General features: G+C 34.9%; 1 protein-coding gene across 2 annotated transcripts in view; it reads right to left on the reverse strand.

Moving 5' to 3' along the window:
* SCAPER (S-phase cyclin A associated protein in the ER) overlaps window positions 1-21,036 on the reverse strand; it is a 166,782-nt gene that overhangs the window by 112,003 nt on the left and 33,743 nt on the right. For both annotated transcript variants that reach the window (XM_062000213.1, XM_062000212.1), the window contains exons 6-15: window positions 19,170-19,270; window positions 17,913-18,029; window positions 14,379-14,539; window positions 6,882-7,144; window positions 6,221-6,445; window positions 4,519-4,689; window positions 3,988-4,063; window positions 3,444-3,561; window positions 2,955-3,066; window positions 2,352-2,492 (exon numbers count right to left, since the gene is read on the reverse strand). In XM_062000213.1, coding sequence (XP_061856197.1) covers window positions 2,352-2,492; window positions 2,955-3,066; window positions 3,444-3,561; window positions 3,988-4,063; window positions 4,519-4,689; window positions 6,221-6,445; window positions 6,882-7,144; window positions 14,379-14,539; window positions 17,913-18,029; window positions 19,170-19,270 — 1,485 coding nt within the window. The remainder of the gene's footprint in view (window positions 1-2,351; window positions 2,493-2,954; window positions 3,067-3,443; window positions 3,562-3,987; window positions 4,064-4,518; window positions 4,690-6,220; window positions 6,446-6,881; window positions 7,145-14,378; window positions 14,540-17,912; window positions 18,030-19,169; window positions 19,271-21,036) is intronic.

Genomic DNA, 21,036 nt, shown 5'->3' on the forward strand with positions numbered 1-21,036 from the left:
CAGTTATTGAACAAAAAAGATGAAAATACGCATACTATAGATAAGAGAAAAGCTCATTGTCTTAATATCTGTTACCAGTATAGCCTATTTCACAAACATATATATAATTTTTTTTCAACCACAGGACAATAACAACAATAAAAAAGAAAATAATATGAAAAGGCTAATAGTACTTCAATGTGTATACTAAAAATATCAAATAATATGCTTTTCTGTTACTTAGGTTCATAAAGGTAACCAATATTTTGTCCTTGCTACAGGGTTGCTGAGCGAAAGTTCTTGTCAACTTTAGGCTTTTAAATGCAAAAGCTTTAGAAACTTACATGGATGTCAAAAATCAAATTCTTATTTAACTAAACTTTGATTTAATAGAATCAAAATCTTAAAACCAATGCTATTGAGGAAAATCATAAACATTTATCAGCTATAAGCCATACTCAAAGCTATGACCAAAATAGAAATTCTTTTGTTGTACCCCTTAAGTTCAATACTATCTGAATCCACAAATGAAAGGAGTCAAGAGGAGATACACAGACAGACAACAGCAGATCATGTAAAGGGTGGTGGGATAATATTTGTTGCTTTGTTTATGAACTAGAATCCATTTACATAATGGATTTCACAGTCCAGTAAATTAGTAAGCATTGGGAATTTAGATAACCAATTAAACAGCAACAGTTACCATAGTCTTCAGCTACATTACTCATCAGCTATTTCTCCAAAGCCTTCTGGCACAATTAACCTTTATTTCCAGAACACAAGAACCTCAAGAGGCAGCAGATCTTACACATTTAAACACAGACAATACTTGAAACATATGCTTAGCTTGGGAATTAGGGCAAGTGTGATTTAGTTAACATGATCATGGAAGTCACACTGCTGTAATGAAATAGTAATGAAAGTATGTTAGTCTGAATTACACAATCTAGAAATCATTTTAATCCAAGAGACCGAAACAGCAACTATGTAAAAAAGTTAAGATAGTTTTGCTGTGCTTATCTTAAATAATACAGAACAGCTGCACCAATCACAGCTGGGATATATACATGCTCATTATATCATGTAACAGTTTATTTTGAAGGAGATGCATGTATTTTTACATGTGAAAAATATTTTCTTTAAAATATTTCATTTAGGCTGTGTTGGTTTTGGCTGGGGTAGAGTTAATATTGCTCACAGTAGCCAGTATGGAGCTGTATTTTGGATTTGTGGTGAAAACAGTGTTGATAACACATGAATGTTTTAGTTCTGTTGAGTGGTGCTTTCACAGTGACAAGGCCTTGTCTGCTCCTCACTCCACCAGCGAGTGGGCTGGGGGTGCAAAAGAAGTTGAGACGGGACATAGGTGGGACAGCTGATCCCAACTGATCCAAAGGATATCCCAAACCTTGGGACATCATGCTCAGCATGTAAAACCAGGGGTGAGGTTGGTGGGGCTACTCAGGGACTGGCATCAATCAGTTGGTGGTGAGCAACTGCTTCCATTTGCATCACATGTCTGTCTTGAGCATTATCTCTCTCTGTTATTTTACTTTTCCTTATAATATTATTCTTCTAGTTTTTTTCAGTTACTAAACAGTTTTTATCTCAACCTATAAGTTTTCTCACTTTTACACTGACAATTCTATCCCACCAGTGAGGGATGGGGAGTGAGTGAACAGCTGTGTGGTGCTTAGTTGCTGGCTGGAATTAAGTCTCAGCAATGTTTATCAAAGTAATATGAATCAAGTGAACCAAAAAGCATTAATCTGGTGCTTGCCTTATGAAATTACATACTGAAGTCAGAGAAGCACTGAACAAAATACTTACTTTAGAGTAATTGTCATATGCTATCCCTAAGTTTCTATTTATTTGCAACTGTTCAACAGTATTAGTGATACAAAACATAGCAACAGAACTATTGCTTAAGGACACAGAATGCTGGATCAAGAATGGATGTTAAACAAAGGAGAAGAACAATGAGCTCTCCTCACTTCTCAGTCTACATGCTGGAAGGCAGAGAATTGATAAGTAGATGTACTCCTTCCAGGAGGGCTAGTTATCACCAAAAATGTTGCCATACTCTCTGCAAAGAGCAAAAGCAGTAAGACAATTATCAATTCTCTATTTCAATCCATTTTTAGTTCCAGTCCACCATGATGTCTAATAACAACTAATTAATTTTAAATTCATTTAAGAGAAAAAATGTCCACTTTAGAGGTCAGCGTTCATCCACTGCACAGTTCACATGTGTTCATATCTAACATGCACCATCTTTCACAACCTACTCATGAGCTCTGTGAGGTACAAAACATATACAAGCGTAACTTGTATATGTTAAACAGTTCCCCCATTAAAACAAAATAACTTACCTTAGCTTCTTCCTCTTGTGCTTTCTTCACAATTGCTTGTAGCTGCACTTCACGTTTAAATTCTGCATGGAGTAGTTTTTCCTCCATCATCCTGCGTCTTTGATCTAATAATTCTTCTTTCCATTTCCGTACATCTTTCTCCTATATATTTTGAGTAAAATCATTACTAATACAGTAACTGAAAATAGGGCCTGAATTTTCCTAAGAATTTTCTAATACTTGAAGCTTAGCTTACAGTAATAAAACATTTTGAAGCCCTACACAAAGCCTGCATTAAGTTTAACCCAAAATACACTGATTTGCTAACTGCTTCAGTTCAGTAAGTTTTAGCATTCATGTTGGATACATGCAACATATTTCTACTTTTATGATGCCTTCCCCAAATCTGAGTCAGTATATCAGCAGTACTCTCACAGAAGTTCATGATTTGAAATAATGTTTTCTTTAATGTCTCTGATGTACAAATCATCTGTGAAAATTATGACTAAGTAAAAATTTAACTGCTAGTTTTAATCTCTAACATATTTAGACTATGTGGAAAAGAAGCTTTTGTGAAAGCCAGCAGACTAGAAAGGCAGCTCCTTTGTATTACGGAAAACTTACCCTCTCCATTAATTTTTGAAGCTTTAGTGCCTTTTCTTCACGTAACTTTTCTCTCAGCTGTTGAGCTTTCATTTGTTTCTCTTCATGCTTCTTTTTGGATTCTGCTATTGTTCTTTTAATTAAAAAAAAAACAGAGCAAAAGTAAGTGAGACAACATTCACTAACAATGTTATAAACATTTCTATCATTTTCAGTAAGACAAAACAAACAGGCCATTGGAAGGCATTTCATCTAAATATAAATACTGTTCTTCTAATCTTTACTTACTGGACATTGTAGCACAAACCTATTTCATTATGAAAAGAATATATATATACTGATTTCTATTATATATACATAATATCTTTATATAGTATGTGTAATATATTGATTTCTATAACACTTTCTACCCACGGACTTAAATAAAGCAGATTTATTAAGTGTTTCATGCCATTATGAATTTGGTTACTTGTTTTCACTGTCTAATCAAGACAAGTACAACTCTAAAACCTTTTGCGTGATGGTGATGACAGTTTCTCATGCATGTGTATTCCATGTCCAGGTGGACGTGCAGGCTCTTCTTCCACTCTGTCTCCCCAAGAGTTACTCTGGCGCCATGATTCACGAGCTGTACATAAGAAAACAAATTAAGATAATTCAAACACACTTTTTTTGGGAGAAGTGAAATTAATGAGGCTTAATATCTCTTGAAGTTCTCTCTGAAATGGGTTCTCCTGAGCCTAAGTAAGGTGTAAACAGAGACTAAAGCATCTCTAATCCCTATGTATTTTCAATGCTTAATGATTTTATTATTCTGGATAGCAAATTTTTAAATTCTAATAGTGGAAGAGAGCGGAAGAACAAAGACACAAGACACAGTTTCAACAGTAAGTCCATCTGTCACTAAGAAAGTGACAAAAAAATAACACAACTTGGAATAATATTTAGATGTTAGGGGGATTTTCTGAAAACTTAACTGGCCATGAGTAAAATGGGCATTTTTCTAAAACATCCTGTCATTCCAAGTTAAGCACATTAGCATATCAAAATTTACCTTCATAATCTGCCAGAACGTCACTCCAGTCCATAGACATACCGCAGAAAGATATGCTTCCATTGCCCATACAAGTCTGAAATTTAATATGACCCAGACAGTAAAAACAGAAACCTTAATTCACAGGCATACACACATATCAGACAGTGACAACTCAGTCATTTTCAGCATGTTCCCAAACTGAACTAGCCATCTCAAAGACAGATGCTGTTCCTGCTGTTTCTAATGGCAGAAATAGAGACTTTTGCTTCACCTAGAGCAGCTCCCGTGTGGTGGCAATGAAAATAACAAGTCCCAGTTTTGTACACAGAAACATGTAGAAAGACTGCAACATCAGAGGACTTTTTGACCAGTCAGCAGGACTGTGCTGCTGAGTTTAGTAAAACTAAACATACCTTAGACAGTATAATTATTACATGACATTATTGACTTTATTTGCATATAAAACACATGTTAATGCAAAAATTAATATTGACAAATTCTATACTCAGACTACTCCTCTGATAAAAACAGCTTAAATTGAACACTCACAGAGAAATCACTATCATTATCTGTCTCGATATTAATGTCATTGTTTTCCTCTGCTTCAATCTCTCTAGTTAACTGCTCTTCTTCTGCAATAGCACTAGCAATGGCTTCTTCATTTGCCTTTTCCAGACGATCTGCTAACTCTTCTTTCTTAGCAAGGACTTCTGCCATAGACTGTAGGAAACACAAAGCCAGAAAAAAACCACAAAAATCAGTAGCAGGCACAAAAAAGTGGTTTCCATATAGTTAATATGAATTATATGATATATTGTTCAACCTCCAATTATTTGTAGTTCCTTTACTGATATATTTTGTGAAGATAATCAAAATATGAACTCCATTAAAACTGTTAGCAATTATTCATTCATCTCAAAGCTACATGAAACACATAATTAATTACTCACATAATTCCAAAATATATTACAAGAACACTGACATTAACAGCAACAAAGACAGTTCCTTCTCTAATTATTCTTTTAAATACCCAGTCTTAGGGATTAAGCAATGTATACTCTGAAATACTAATGGCATGCCTTGCTGTTACCTCCAGAAAACGAATCATGCTCCAAAGTATTAAAGATCAAAAAGGATCTGCAGTTGAACTGTATCTGGAAATTTTACCATAGTTAAGACAATAGGATGTCAGGCTATACTTGTTTCTCAACATGGATAACAAGACAGTAAGACAAGAATGTCAGCCTGAATATGCTGACCAATTGTCTTTCCTTCTCTAATGCTCAGTATGAACTAGTTAACTTCCAGTCCAGCTACCAATGTCCGACAACACACAAATCTGTGTTCAGGGCAATCTAATCAGGAACAGCAAAACATTCACAAGAGACACAGATCCCACCAAACTGCTGGCATCCTGAACTGTTAGTAATCAAGAATCTGAAACAATGTTAGTGGATGAGATGCTAAAAATCAGTTCTAAATACTTGACTGGAAATTACCTAGCAGGAGTCTAGCTTGTAAAAGACATTTAAAGGGAAAGTGATTTACAGGAAAACTTCTGCAAATCAGAATTTTAATCTAGTTTCTGAAAAAAACAAAACAAAACATAACCTGAAAGTACAACCTGGATTTTACATAGCATTACTATATTGCTCCACTAAGAGAACCTCAATAAAGCAGACACACCTTCAAACCTGCACAACCCTATAGACAAGAAAGGACACTCTTTTCAGTAAGACACATAAAAACTGACTTTGCAACTGTTGCTTAAGAGTGGCATTCATCCAAATTGCTAGCTGTAGAGAATGACCCAGAAAAGTAGTTCAGCTAGTTTTAAAAGGCAGAGATCTACATTGCTTCTAACAGAATTTTGATATCCCATGTGTTTCCAGTTTGAATAATTAGCAGAACTCAAGTAAGAATTTAATGAGAGTCTGACTTAAAATGATTGATAGTGGAAGGAAATAAAAAATCACAGCAAATATATATGCAAGTCATGACAGTACAGATCTCTCTATTCCAAATAAACTATAAAGATACAAATGCATTAAGTTCAGAAACTTTACTGGAATTTAGTCCTATTATGAAAAGTATCTCTGCTAAAAGTAGTTTCCTACAGTAAGTACCTTAGAGACTTATCCAAAAAGGACACTGTACAAGACAGAATGAGAAAATTCAAGTCCATATTTATTATTTACTCAGAAATCTTAGTGATTATTATTTACTCAGAAATCAATCTGGCAGCACTCACATTTGAAATATCTGAGGCATCCATATCAGTTTCAGTTTTAGTTTTTTCTGTTTGATGTCGGTCTATAGTATCAGTGACCACAGAGGAAGATTCATTAGTCTGCAGAGTTTTTGAATTGCAGTCAGTACTTGTGAGAATCAGAGGCATCTCAGAAACTGTCTGTAAGGAATCTTCTTGCAATGGTGTGCCAGTGCTCCCATTGTCTTCTGAGGCACATGCTGTGAACTAACAAGAGGCATTTGCAAGATTTTAAAAATGTAATATGCTGATTTTTAAGTCATTAGATTACAAAGAATTTTAACAAAACATCTGGCAATCTTACAGTGAGTGATGCAAATAACTCCACATACATTTCAGTCGCTCATAAGCTTGCCCAAGTGAGATCTTTCTACTGGAAATCTTCTATATATGAGGTGTGTCTAATACTGAGTTTTTTGAAAACATGGGAAACCTGTCCATAGCACTGTAAAATATATGTTTCATCTCATGACTTCTAACTTGTCTATGGTCTTGACAACATCTTAATTGTTTCTTAACTGAAACAGGCATTATTTGCAAATTCTTTTTCCAATCTGGTTAGTCAATAAAAGCTCTAGACCTTTAGAAAATGCTCTAAAGTTGCAAGATTTAAGGTTAGAAAATGTTTCCAAATTGCACTGACCTGAGTCCTTTCTATAAGAGGACCTTCAGACTGATTGACAGGATCTTTCTGTACAAGCTCTGTGCTTTTGGATGAATCACTGTCATTGAGTAAATTCCCACACTTATTCTCTGATGGTGGTGAAATGACGTTTTCTTTGTCACCGTCACCTTTGGACTTCAGTGACTCTGCAGCTACAGGGGTTTTTGTTGCCAAAGCTGTGGATCGAGATCGAACAGGCCTTCCACGCTGAACTGTTTCCCAGCCCTCTGCATCCTTTCGATCTACAGAAAAAAATAAAATATTCTAAGAAAGGGATACTTTAAATAGAAGTTTCATAAAAAACTATTTTATTACAGTATTACACAAGTTGTGTGATAAAAATATTCTCTTTTTAAATTTGAAAGAAAAAAATCAATGAAATATTCTTTAGCAAAGTTTTTTACTTCAAGGAGCGCTATCAGTTTCACACTGAAAAACTCTATTCATGGTATCAGGTCTGTTACTTCAAGAAGCTAAGCTACTCATACACAAAACCATGTGCAAAACGGTACCATGCACCTAAGCTTTTCAAGCCCTTGTTGCCATTCCATGAGATGGTTGTTCTTTGCAGCAAGAGTAATATTAGAGTCCTTTTGCATAAACCTGAATTTCTGCAAGTACAGATGTAATTGCACATCTTAGTGGGGAATGTACTGTCCAGAATGTGGCTTACTAATCTTCCAGAAATTTTTTCTTTACTTTTTCCATTCTGATAATAAAAACACACTAATTGGTGTCAGCTTTCGGAATTTTTTTTTCCTGAATTCCAGGAAATAAATAGCAAAATATTGCTAATGTGGAGCTGTAAATTGAAGGAGAAAAGAGTAGTTTTCTTCAATTTACTTTCATGACTAAATAGCTGTTACATACTACTTGCTGAGCAACATTTCTGATACCTAATTTTGGTACATACCCGAAAAGCCTTTAAAGTTACATTTGTTTGCCTAAAGAATCAGGTCTCAAGTATGATCAGGTTTCTAAAATGCCAAAGTGATATCTATAACTACATGTATAACATTTTTGTTGCCAGCAATTAAAACCAGCATAAACTTTCCACACATCTTGAAATGACCAAGAGTTGATGGTACAACTCTTAAGTGTGAAAGGTAAGTCCATGAGTGTCTATTTGCTGAACAAAAGTTCCTGCAAAGGACCCAAGAACTATGCATGGTATTTTCCAATATACTTTTGGTACAACCTGTTTTTAGTATCATTCATATAAAAGGAAGAGAACGGTGTGGGAGATTATTTTTAGCTGGAGGACTAGAGAATTAAAAAAACAACGCTAAATTGCTTGCTTTACAAAGAATCTAGAATAAACCAAAATTTGTATAATAAAATTCATTCTCAAAGTACTATAGTAAAAGCTTTTACTAACAAAGTTGGTCCTGTAGGGCAGGCATAAAGATCAGAGCTTAAACGTCAAAGTTTAGCATAAATATGGATCTACTTGGTTGTCAAAAGAAGTAATTTGAAACACCCAAGGGTGATAAGACAACAGAATGATTTGTGTAGCATGATGAATTGCACATTACCAACTGAAACACTGGCTTAAAACTTGCATTTCTGAGATCCAATTTCTAAAACCAAAATATGAAGTGGTTTAAAAAATATTAGATAAAAGTGTGATCCTCTCTAATAATTCCACCTATTTTCAGTGGGAACACATGATGGCTAGGTTATAAGAGGTGAACCATCTGTGTGAACTGCCGGTAACATCTATACAGAGGTCAACACACAGGGAGATGATAGAACAAAATATTTTGTCTTCCTTTCAGAACATGCATGTTTTTATTGATCCCTTTCAGAACACTGGATGCATGACAGGACAAGAGGCAATGGCTTCAAACTGACAGAGAGATTTAGATTAGAAGACATCCTTCCCTGTGAGGGTAGTGAGGCACTGGCACAGGTTGCCCAGAGAGGCTGTTCCCTGGAAGTGTTCAAGGTCAGGTTGGACAGGGCTTGGAGCAACCAGGGCTAATGGAAGGTGTCCCTGTCAATGGCAAGAGGTTGGACTACATGATCTTTAAGGTCCCTTCCAACCCAAACCAGAGCATATATTTCAGGTAATTCTAAAACAAATATAGAGATTTTGGTAGCAACACTTTCACTAGAAGTGCTATACTACAAAGCACTGTAGCGTCAGTCATAGGACTGTGAAAAATGAAGATTATTTTAGGTAAAAGATAAAACTACTGAATCTACTGGTCTAAACTATATTTAGGTGGACCTGAACTGGTATTCAAAGTCAGCAGCAACCAGTAAACTGGAAATTAGCTTAAAGCAGAACTGATGGCACTTTCATACTTTGCTTCCCTTGGCATCCAGCATTTTACAAACATGAAACGCTCATTTAACAACTGGTTTTTTTTAACATCTCAGGATGAAACACAGTAGCCTAGACCAATGGCTGGTGTAAATTATGACTTACCAGTGAACTTAACAGGACTGTACTGAAATTTATCTTAGCTGAGCAGCTCATGCAATAGCCTTTTTTATATAATTACACAATTGTTCACAAAACGTAACCATTCTGATGACTGATGCAGAAAGATAAATCAATTTGCTATTTTACTGTTGAAACGATTTTATTCTAGAAAATTTACTGTATATTTTAAAGTAAACAAAATTCCAGAACTTTGTGTGAATGACTATGGCTGATCTCTTCAGATTACTGATGGTAACCAGAGACAGTCTGCCTCTACAAAAAGCCTTTCTATGTTCATTCTCCCCATGTGCTCTTGCACATGCTTTAGTATGCACCACTGATTAGAGAGAAGAGCAGTCAAAAAGAAATGGATTCTATTTTTTGCTTTATCACAGACTTGCCATTTGACCTCAGTAAGTGACTTGGCTTTACTCTCATTTCTTCATCTTTATATGGAAAATATATTACTACCTACAGAACCAAGTGATGGAAACATGTTATTACTTGCTCAGAGACAATCTTATCTCTAACAATACTCAAGGGAATAAGGTTTTAATTCTGCAAGAATCACAAGTAGATTTACAGCAGAAAGCTCCAGGCACACAGCCTGTGTAGAATATGGCCCTGCATCACATGGGACAATGAAGATTGCTTCAACCCCTTGGACATCACAGATGCTCCTGCCCCATTGACTTTTGTAATTGGGAAGAGCACAAAGATTTTGCCAAACTTGTGGATTGTGATTCATTTTGCGTGTCACTTGCAAACCAATTTGCAAGATTTCACTTCTACTTTTCCTGAAAATTGAAGTCAGCTCTTACATAAGGCATCTTTTGTACACTAAAAAAATATCAAGAGATACCCTTCAGTATCTATTATCTAAAGCAAATTTTACTAGCATGTAGATAATAAAATATCTGTTATATATGCACATAAAACAAATAATTATACTAATATATTCTAATATCTTTTACTAATATCTGTACTAACATCCACTGAAGTTACTTCTACCAAACAAAATCTTGCCTGCCTTGCCTACTTGATTCCTTGTTTCAGGGCATATTTCTTAGTACTCTAAAACGACAGAACCAATCACAATAAAACTATTTAGAGTATAGCAAAGCCATAATCACACTTACTACAATAAGAATGAATCTTTTTGTAAAAGTCATATATGGTCGATTTTTATTGTGTATTTGTTCACTGTCAGATTTGTAATTATTACTCAAGACTCATCCAATTATTTTAACAGCACAGAAACATTTGTGTTTGAAAGAATATTGTTTAGTAAGGTCGGTCTGTTCTCCCTAGTAACAAGCAATAGAACAAGACGAAGTGGCCTTAAGTTGCACCAGGGGAAGTTCAGGCTGGATATTAGGAGTAATTTCTTTACTGAAAGGGTTGTCAGGCATTGGAGCAGCCTGCTCAGGGAGGTGGTGGAGTCACCGTCCCTGGAGACAGCTGAATGTTGCACTTATGGAAATGGTCTAGTGGTTGATAGGGCTGGGGCAAAGGCTGGACTCAATGATCTTAAAGATCTCTTTCTAGCTGAAACAATTCTATGATTCTATGGTGAACTCAAATCAGTTTTTAATGGAAGCATGTATTCAGAATACCGAAATACTGGGAAAGTTTATCAGTTTTATACCATCTGACAGTTGTGCACAACAATTTACTTTTTCATTTTCATTCACTTAGTAGTTCAGTATTCACTCATTTCCAGGCATGTTTTTAACAGTTTTCAAAGCTAACACATTTACTGGCATTAGATCACACAGTTCCTAATATGAAGCAAAGTTAATACTCAGTAGCGTATCACTTTTTCTGCCTTTCTTCACCTAAGTCTGGCATTCTTTTCATATAGCCCAGAAGCCATCTCCACGTGCTAAGTATCACATGCTGTATTTGATTACGCAGAGTTTTGTCCATGAATAATTCATTTGACTACCTTGATCACTCTCCAGTTTCATTTGAACTTCCCTGTCCCTGCTTGCTCTTGTATTACATGGATGTGACAAGCCATCTGTTATCTTGAGGCCTTCATAACCACCAGGGCCTTTTTCTTTCAAAGTTACTCCATCTGTAAGAACTGTCCAAGAAGCCTTAGTGGCAACATCAACAAAATAATTCTAGATAAGTATGTGCACAACTCTTAGGACTTCTACCTCAGGAGATGTTTATTCCTTCTTAAAAATTCATGTGCAAGTTATATACTACTAAAGCCTATTTAGCCTTCCCCACTTGATACTAAACTTTAGCTCCAAATATTATTTTAAAATCTACAGTAGTATTGCTGTATCTGAGAGGCACTTTGGAAAAACATGACTACTTGCGAATCTGGAAGCAAATCTTGAAACATGAACCCACTCAAAACACAGTTAGAGATGTTACTTGTCAGGCTACTTGTAATGGTCATTTGAAATTATGAGAGAGGGAGTAAAAAAGATAAAAAAGAGAATGAATGTAAAATTTGCAACAGAAATTGTGCTTAAGAACTTGACAACCCAGCCAGGAATAAACTGTCCTTTGCTGTGATGACATTCCTGCAATTTGTTCTCAATATGCAGAAGTTACGCATGCTTCCACAAGAGCAGGTGCCAGCCTAAACCTAAACCAGGACTGTATGTCCTGCAAACTCTCAAGTCTTAGCTACAGTACAAAGAACATTTATGCACAACTATGGATGTGAGCAATAACAATAATAAATAATAAAAACTCAGTTTCAAGTGTGGCAACGCATTCTTGACTGCCTTTTCTCCCAAGTCACAAATAATAAACAATTATTCAAAGTGTAAGCACCTACTTCCAGTCTTAAAACGCACTCTAAATTTGTATAACCTATCTCACTTCTTACCGTGAGCACCTGGAAATTAATTTCATGCTAGGTTACTGCTTCTATGTACTACTGTTACTAAACCAATCTTTCCTTTTGCCATAAATGGTCAGCCAAAAAGACTAGACTATGTTTCATAGTATTCTGTAAAAAGTAAGCATGAAAGATGAAATTACTATTGTTTTCTACTGCATGAAAATAGTGAGAGTTAATGGTAAGTTTAATGAGGGAAATGAGATAGTATAACTTAACCTCATTTAATTACACATCTAGGAAAAAAAACCCTAAATATCTGGAAAAAGAATGCATTCTCTCACTTCCTAAGGATTTATTTAGTTAAATTTGGAAATTCCATTGACCATGAAACAGATACAGTATCATACCACTCATCCACTTCACGAAACCATTGCGAGACCTAATGATAATGCTGTTGGAAATCCCTGGAGAAGAAGTCTTTTAAGGAAGTCCTGCCACTGTAAGCCCCAGCTGGGCTTCAGGGTGGACAAGAGAGCATTACACAATGACAGGAGGAATCGTCTTCTCCCACACGCCCTGAACATACCTAACAGCTGTGAGTGCATTAGCTGGTGAAAAAGCAGAGCAGATGATACACAACCCTCATCTCTGCTTCAATAATGTATGTGGAGAGCCTTTGTGACTCCCTTTGTGTAAACTTCACAGATTCTCCAGTGCTTCGATCAGTGGGGTTAATTTGATTTGGGCAAAGTGATTTTAGTCTCCATACAAAGGATAACATGCTCCTAAAAAGAATTTGATTTGTTAAAAACATTACAATTCAATCATGAGAAAAAACACTGAAGTTCTCCAATGTTAAATGTCAGAAGAGATTCTTAAGAATAAACAAAGCCTTCAGAATGAATGGATGGTATTTCTTAAGACTAAATGTTTCAAATCTGAATTGCATAGTTTATTAGATTTTAAAAATTACTGAACACTTATAAGCCAGAATTACAGGAGCTAAGTGGTTTCACTCTTTTTGGAGCTCACTAGCTGCATGTAACAGCCAATAAGACACAGCACAAGACTGACTCTTTGTGCCTAAAACTAATGTAAGGTTAAGGTCTTTTATTTTCCTTTTAGCCTATTAAGAATGTTACCTATATGGATGTGCTGATCACTTTTATTCCCTGTGTAGCTAATAAATTTCTCCATATGCATAAGAATCCCTAATAATGATACTTCAATACAGCTTGGAGCCTATCAGTTTAATATAATAATCAACTAATTATCACTTGATAATAAATATTGATCATCAACTAATTTCTAAGCAGAGTAATCTATATGCTACTGTACTCATTTACGTTAAATTGCAAGACATTAGTACAAAGTATTTTAGTTCTACAATATACCATGTCTCCAAACTACTATACATGACTTCTACTACTACTAGACTGAACCTTAAATTAATACCGGTTCTTTCAATAATTTTTCTTTAAAAGAGAAAATCATGAACATTTCTTTTTCATCCCTTTCAGAATACCCATTTCTACACCCAGCCTGCTGATTTTACAGAAAGTCAACTGGGACCACATGTGAGAAAAAAGAAGAAAGAAATAGAAAAAAATGCATTTCTGAAGACAATCTCAGGGTTCCAGTGTGTGCAAAGTAACTTTATAAAAGAAGTGGCAAAGTTTTTTATGTCTAGAACTAAATAAAGCTCTTCTAGAACAAGAAATCCCACACCAAGTATTTTTCACAGAGAATCTTTAGAGAAATAATTCAAAACTGAATGTGGCAACCCTTGGCCTCAAATAAAAAAAAAAAACATCAATTTTTACTTCAACACAGTTCTAATAACATGGTCTCAGTAGGCACATAAAACTATTTTGAGCTCCTTCACAGATTCTGGGGCATGTATTATTTTTCATATTTTCAAACCATTTCAAGTTGCAGTCAGATTGTCAGTTTGTGACTGAAGACCTTTCATTTCTTGGGGTGTTCTGTACTGGTATTTTAGCAGACAAAATTCTAGTTAGTGGAAATACTGTGGAATGTTACCTACACATGAAAACAAAACTTTGTATCAAACTGAACTATTCCAATGTAAGGCTGCATTAAACTTTTATCTCCACACTTAAACATTGTACCTTGCAAAAATTAAACTTTCTTTTGGTTTGAAAATAGGTCAACACACTCTAACTTCAATCCATACATTTTGTGAAAATAACTTAAGCCAATTAAAGAGACTTGCCATTTTTTCGTGACGACTTCTGTGCTGGAGGTGGCAGACAGGTTTGTGCTGTTGCTAGCACGGGAGCGGCAGCTTTAGTTCCGTGATTGGCTTTCACCTTATCAGCCCAACTTACAGCAGAAGGAGCCAAGCGTGTTGCAGAAATTGTCACTGCAGGGTTCCTAAATGAAAGTCATAGCTCTTTTTAATGTTGAATCAAACAACAGAATGGTTCATCAGAAAGCTTTATGAGGACACTCAATGCCAGTCAATTATTCAGACTGAGAACTAGTTTCAAAACCTGGAACCTACTATAAAACAAGAAAAGCTTATAGTAACTCTTCATGAAGTCTGACTCCTTTTCTCTCTCCACAGTTTTAAATAATAGTATTGTAGTTCATGAACATGAAAGTTTCAATAGATTTCTCATCAGCAAAATCCCTACATATTCAGCTCACAGAAAACAGTAAATCTAATCACAGAAGAAGGATGCAACAATAAATCAGCAGGTGGGATGCTTTGGGGTTATTTTTTGTTTCTATTAGGCAACTGCCTTGATAGTATATTACATATTCCCAGTCACAGGGAAGACAGAAGACAACAAAACATAGTGCTGCATCTCAAGATCTCAAAGTGAGATTCCTTATATTTAGCAATGAAACTAAATTATCAAGACGTTAAATTCTCATATTAAAAATTTTTAAATGACTGAATAAACATGTAACACTAGTGATGGACAAATAATTCGCACAAGAAACCTTCTCTGATACCAAATGTTAATATTATAGAAATAAACACAGTATTTACAGCCAAATGTAACAGCTCTTCTACGGCACCTTCCCACCTCCAGCCTAATTTCATCAATGAACTGTATTGAATGGGCTGCAACCATTAGTAATGAGTCTAACAAAGCATATGGGGAAGAAGTCCAAAGAAGTGCAGGTTTAATTGTAAACACAGGGCTCTCAAATCCACAACATACTCTGTTACAAGGTTAACCAAATACAGGAATAGATCTATTTTCCATTACTTACACAACAAAAAAACCTTGTACATCTGGAAGGCCATTTTATTAACTTGCAGGAAGGTCTGCAACACTGATCATCAAAACTTTGAACTTCTGAATGGACAGAACTACAGGGTTTTTTTAATTACTTTGTTTTGCTTTTGCAAAAAGTTGCCATTTTCTGCATAAGGCTTAGGGCACAAATCTATACAGTTTTATTTAAGTGAATGCGAAGAATTTTTTTTTAAATTGGAAAATGTTAATATTCAAGAAGCACATGTTCAAGAAGTGTCCAATTCTCTTCTGTAACAGAAGTCTTTTTATCTGCGATCATAAAACTGATTCCTCTTCCAAGCTTTACAACACTGATTAAAACAGTCCAACAAACCCAGGTGCTTCATTAGTTAAAGTAACTCAAGGATAAAGAAATGAAGACCTTTTAAGTTTCAAAGAGATGTGTAGAAAATCCCCATATAACTAGACTGTTCACTTATTTTAAGCTTAGTGATAAATCAATTTGTCATTATTTCCTATTTTTACCAAGACAGCCATCAAAAAAACCCTATCAGAAATAATTTCAGAAATTATAAAAACATGGCTGGTTGGATCGTTTGTTTTTAGTAATTCCCATTGATCCTCTGAGATGCAATACTACTTCACGTGTGGAAACCAGAAGCAGCCCAGTACCCTCTTTCTGATAGTTCCATACAGCTGAGCAAAAAGACTGTCAGAACTGCAGAGGACAGAATGCCTTTTCCCTTGGCAGACTCTCCAGGTTGCAGCACTTCACACTGAAAAGTTGCTGTCATTTATTAAACACAATATTATGTTTCATAACCAAAGATGGACTTCAATCTTTGTTATGTTAAATTCTGAAATAATTTATGCTTTTCCATCAGCACCATTGGACAATAACAAACTCTACATATTGTTGTGAAAAATACTTCTATCGTTTTAAGCTTGGTGTTTGATCACTCTGAATAGTACTCAGAATTCCTTTTAATTCAAAATAATGAACAAAAATTTCCAATTCATTTTTTCTGTAAGATATTTATCATTCCCTTTTCATTATCTCTTCTCCAAATTATTTTCTTTTTGCATCAATATTGTTGATGCTTCCAATTGTTCCTGTTTTCAATTTCTGTACATTTCCAACTTTCTTTGGGAAGAGATGAAGACAACCAAAGGTAAAAGTAATTCACTACGAATTTCTGCAGTGGTACAATACCACCTTATCTGTGTCCTCTATTCCTTTCCTAATAATTCCCAGCATTCTGTCAAAAATTTTAATAGTACAAAGTATGTATAAACCCTTATTTTCCATCCTATTTTCTCAAACACACACAAAATATTGTTGTCTGGTGCTGTTATGCTTTGAGTCACACTATCAGACTAAGACAAAAGAAGTTTGCACAGAAGAACATAAAATTTAATTAATTAATTAAATTTCAGATTTTTTTTTTCTGAAGAACAGGAAATTAATTTTGTTATTAGCTGCACATAGTTGTTAATTATCTCCTTGTGATGGTGAATAAACAGCAACATTCAATGACATACAAAAAAAAGAGAAGGCTTAGCTGAAAGATGTTGCTGTGCTGACCTGTTGTTTGTATTCCAATAAGATAGCACTGATTTGCACCAGATTCCAATTTTTCATCTAACTACTTGTGCACATTTTCCACCCATCATTGTGCATTTAGGCAGACACCTGTCAGGTAGGTATCAATACACACATCTACAAAGAGACTAGCACCATTTGAGTAATTTTTTCCCCCAAGCACACTTCATACTAGTTTTGTATAAATATTTGATATTGAAAATTTAAGAGTTCAATGCTCAGAAGTACTAACCAAACATTTTACCATTACATCTCTGCTGAGGACACTGTAACCACTCACGAAACATACAAACCTGAATGACCTAAAAAATACTCTGAGCAAGTTTTAGAGTGCACACATAACGTGGTCTCCAGAACAGAAACAGCACCAGACATTGCTACTCTAAACCGGTGTTTAAGTGTATTTCTGCTGAACTGTTTTTGAACTGCCATTTTCATTTTTAACTAGTAAAAGATGCGTTGCTGTAGTAATAATATGCTCTAAAACAGTAACATTCTTATTCAGCAGAATCACCATAATCTCACTTTACATTAACTCCTTTTGACCTGTATTTATTTTTGCATGTTCAGCTGCTCATTTGCATTGCATACGCTGGCAATTATAAAATGCCAATTACAGACACTTAGACCTTCATTTTGTAGTAGGAAGAGAGTATTAAACAGATAACATGAAATACACTAATTTTATCTTCAGATCTTTGGAATGACTAATAATGAAATATATAACAAAGTATGTAAAAAGTTGAGTCACTGATAGGATTTTCTTTTACAGAACATGTGCTTTTCTTTCATGAAGGCAAAAAATTGTAACTATGACTTAATAAACAGCAAAACAATATATTGATAACTATAGAAAAATTGCATATTCATGCACACTGCTTCAAATGCATCTTTATTTTAGCTTTAATAAACTTATGATCTGGTTTCATACCCAAAATTTAAACTTCTTCGAGCATTTGATGTCACATTTATTCTATCTGTTGATGGACTAGGAATCACGTGGCGTCCTGGAGACATTTTCTTTACTTCCCAGGCTAATGACGTAGGTCTGCAAAGCCAGGAAAGAAAAGTTTAAAAATGAAATTCACAGTAAGTATTCCTCTATCACTTTAAAGGAAAAACAACACCGACAAATGCTGAGAAGTACTAACAAATACTGCTGAATTTAATCATACATCTTAGTAATTGTTTCTACACTATCTGCAAACTCTATTAGTAAGACCTACATAAAAAATGATGCACACTCTCAAGACTACAATGCTTACTGTATGTCAGTGTGGGACCAAACATCAAACCAGGTTACATTAAACAGTTAAAAGGAAAGGATCAGGGGTAGGACAGGAAATACACTCTAGTTCTAGTGACAATAACAGTGCACAACAAAGGCCACAACCATTTAAGCTACCTTATGTTTGCCTATCCTGTGTAACATTGCATTCAATCTAGTTAATAACTGTTTTGGTTGATACAAGTTTATACAGTTAATCAAATACCTTCAGTACAGAAAAAATTCTAGAACTAACCAATTATATCACCATCCACTCTTTCTATTATATTACCAACATACCAAACTTTGCCAGTAATAACATTTACTGATAAAAGTGTATTTGCAAAGACAACTGAAGAGGTTGATTTAACTGCCACTAACATAAAATGTTCTTGTCCAAACACAGAGCGTTTGAGACAAAAGCCAGAGTATCAGTTGCATTATGCAGCTCATTGAAGTTAACAATATTTTCTTTTTTATTTCTAACTCTTGCTCCTGAAGCTCTCCGATTACATTAAAATTACAACTGGCAATTAAAAACTAAATTCAACTAGTAGAATCCAGTGCTGGTGAAGATAGGCTCTGAAAAACACATAAATTATTTTTTTAACTGGTTCCAGTACTACTAGCATGATTAACAACCTATAATCAACCAATAAAACTACTCTGTCACATTTGCTCTACTTTTTGTCTCTGTCTAGGCAGATGAGGGACTGAGCTCACTACCTAACAAAGGAAAGTGGAAGAACTAGAGGGTATCACTCCACACATACTACAGGTCTCCCATCTTCTACAGACACAAATTATACCAGCAAAATCTTACTTTTCATTAGACACCAAGGCATAAATTCAATACTAGGCGCATTGTTTACTATGAGATAGTATTGGATGTAGATTAAAAGGCTATAAAAATCTAATTACCTGCTTTGAGCATCGGTTTTTTCTAGCTTCTCCTGTAGCTGTATCCAGTCAATCAATGCTTTGAAGTCCCTTACATAGTTATCAAGCATCATCAGGACTTCCTGAAAGGTAACTTTGCATCAACTTTTGTATTCAAAAAACAATCCCCCACCCTAATAAAGGAACTGAAAATAAAGTAGGAAATTTACTAGTCTCTAGTAAAAAATTAGTAGGAAATTTACTAGTCTCTTCACTCTTGTAAAAAATAAAATCAAAAAAGCCCAGATAGTTACAATTTTTATGTGAATGAACACTAAAATATTTATCCTATTAAAAAATGTGTATATTTTCCAAGATCTCTGTGAGTACCAACACCTAAAGACAAACCAAAAATATTGGCAAGAAAATAATTCCTAACATATGTTAGTATTGCTGTTTCAGGACAGTCTTGCCAGAGTTGTTACCTTTTAAAATATGCTGGACATACATCATCAAATAAGCAAGACTGCCTGTAAAATTTAACAGAACGAATGGAGACTAAAAATGTGACGATTAATCTGCAAAGTAAAAATACACAAAGGCAACTGCATCAGAACAAGGGAATTCATTCTGGAGAATCCTGGGATCCCTGCACTAGAAAAGAATTCCTTCTTATGTCTCTGAAGTTCAACAAACCATACCCTGTTCCTACAGGTTTTCAAGTGGGCAGAACTTACAAATGATATCTGCTTGTATGTGTCCAGATTAATGACAGACCTATTGTCATGTGAGATTACCAGCACTTTTGTACTAATAAAGCAGGTTTGAATCAAAAAGATTCTCATGGTGACATTTTGAGAGGCAGAAAGAGAAGGACTGCAGCATTACATTTGGTTTATAAAATTACATGTGTAGTGACAAACTCATTCAGAAATAAACAGGATAAAATGCTAAGTTTGCATTCTCTTCTCTGATCAACACACCACAACAGGTGAAAAAAGTAACTAATTGCATGTTCTTGTCTATGCAGCAGTCACATGTCCAGAATATATATCTCTAACATCCAGATTATACTACTTGACTATTACAAACCAATTCATATTTTAGCATTTAATAAATACTTATGAACTATATGGAGTTACCAAGGAATTTATGCATTTTTTTACATTAATTATCACTGAAAGCTAGAGTCATAAACATATTTTACAGCTTGAAAGTTTTTCACATTATCATAAAATAACACAATAGGAAGGGATATTAAAAACAATCTAATCCATCCCAGCATTCCTGGGTAGGATGAAACATATAATGTCAGAAATTATGTAGGAGTCCTGGAGTTGTGTTCAAAATACTGCAAAATCTTGATGAAGTTGTTAGAATCTTCTAAATTATGTGTTGTTCTTTAACAAATAAAATGAGCTGTTATGAAAAGATATTTAAAACTAACTTTACTTCACAGTATATCAGGAAGAAATTAACAAATAGAATACCAGTGGCCGAGTGGTCGGGAACTAAAACATTGGTTTCTGGTAAAAATATCCTTAACTTTCAGAAATTACTGACTTTATCTACTGATTTCTAGTTTGGTTAAATGTACAAATGTAGTATCTACAGTAAGGTCAGATTACGTACTGAAACAATAAACAATTAAAAGGCAAGCTGGGATCCAGCAGTCTTTGCTCAGACAGCACTGCCATTTTTTCACAGCCAAGCAGGGAAAAAGACCATATGATTAAGCTCTTGGCTTTGTTCCCTGAGCAAACTATAGTTATCTACTGTTACTGGCAGAGGAAGGAGCAAATCTTTACCATGCAGCAAGCTAGGAAATCACTTACATTTCACATATAATCTCAAAAAATATGACTGAAAGTGTCAAAAACCACACAGACCATCACAGCCAACAGGCATG

This window comes from Colius striatus, chromosome 7 (assembly GCF_028858725.1).
Source record: "Colius striatus isolate bColStr4 chromosome 7, bColStr4.1.hap1, whole genome shotgun sequence".
NCBI lineage: Eukaryota > Metazoa > Chordata > Aves > Coliiformes > Coliidae > Colius > Colius striatus.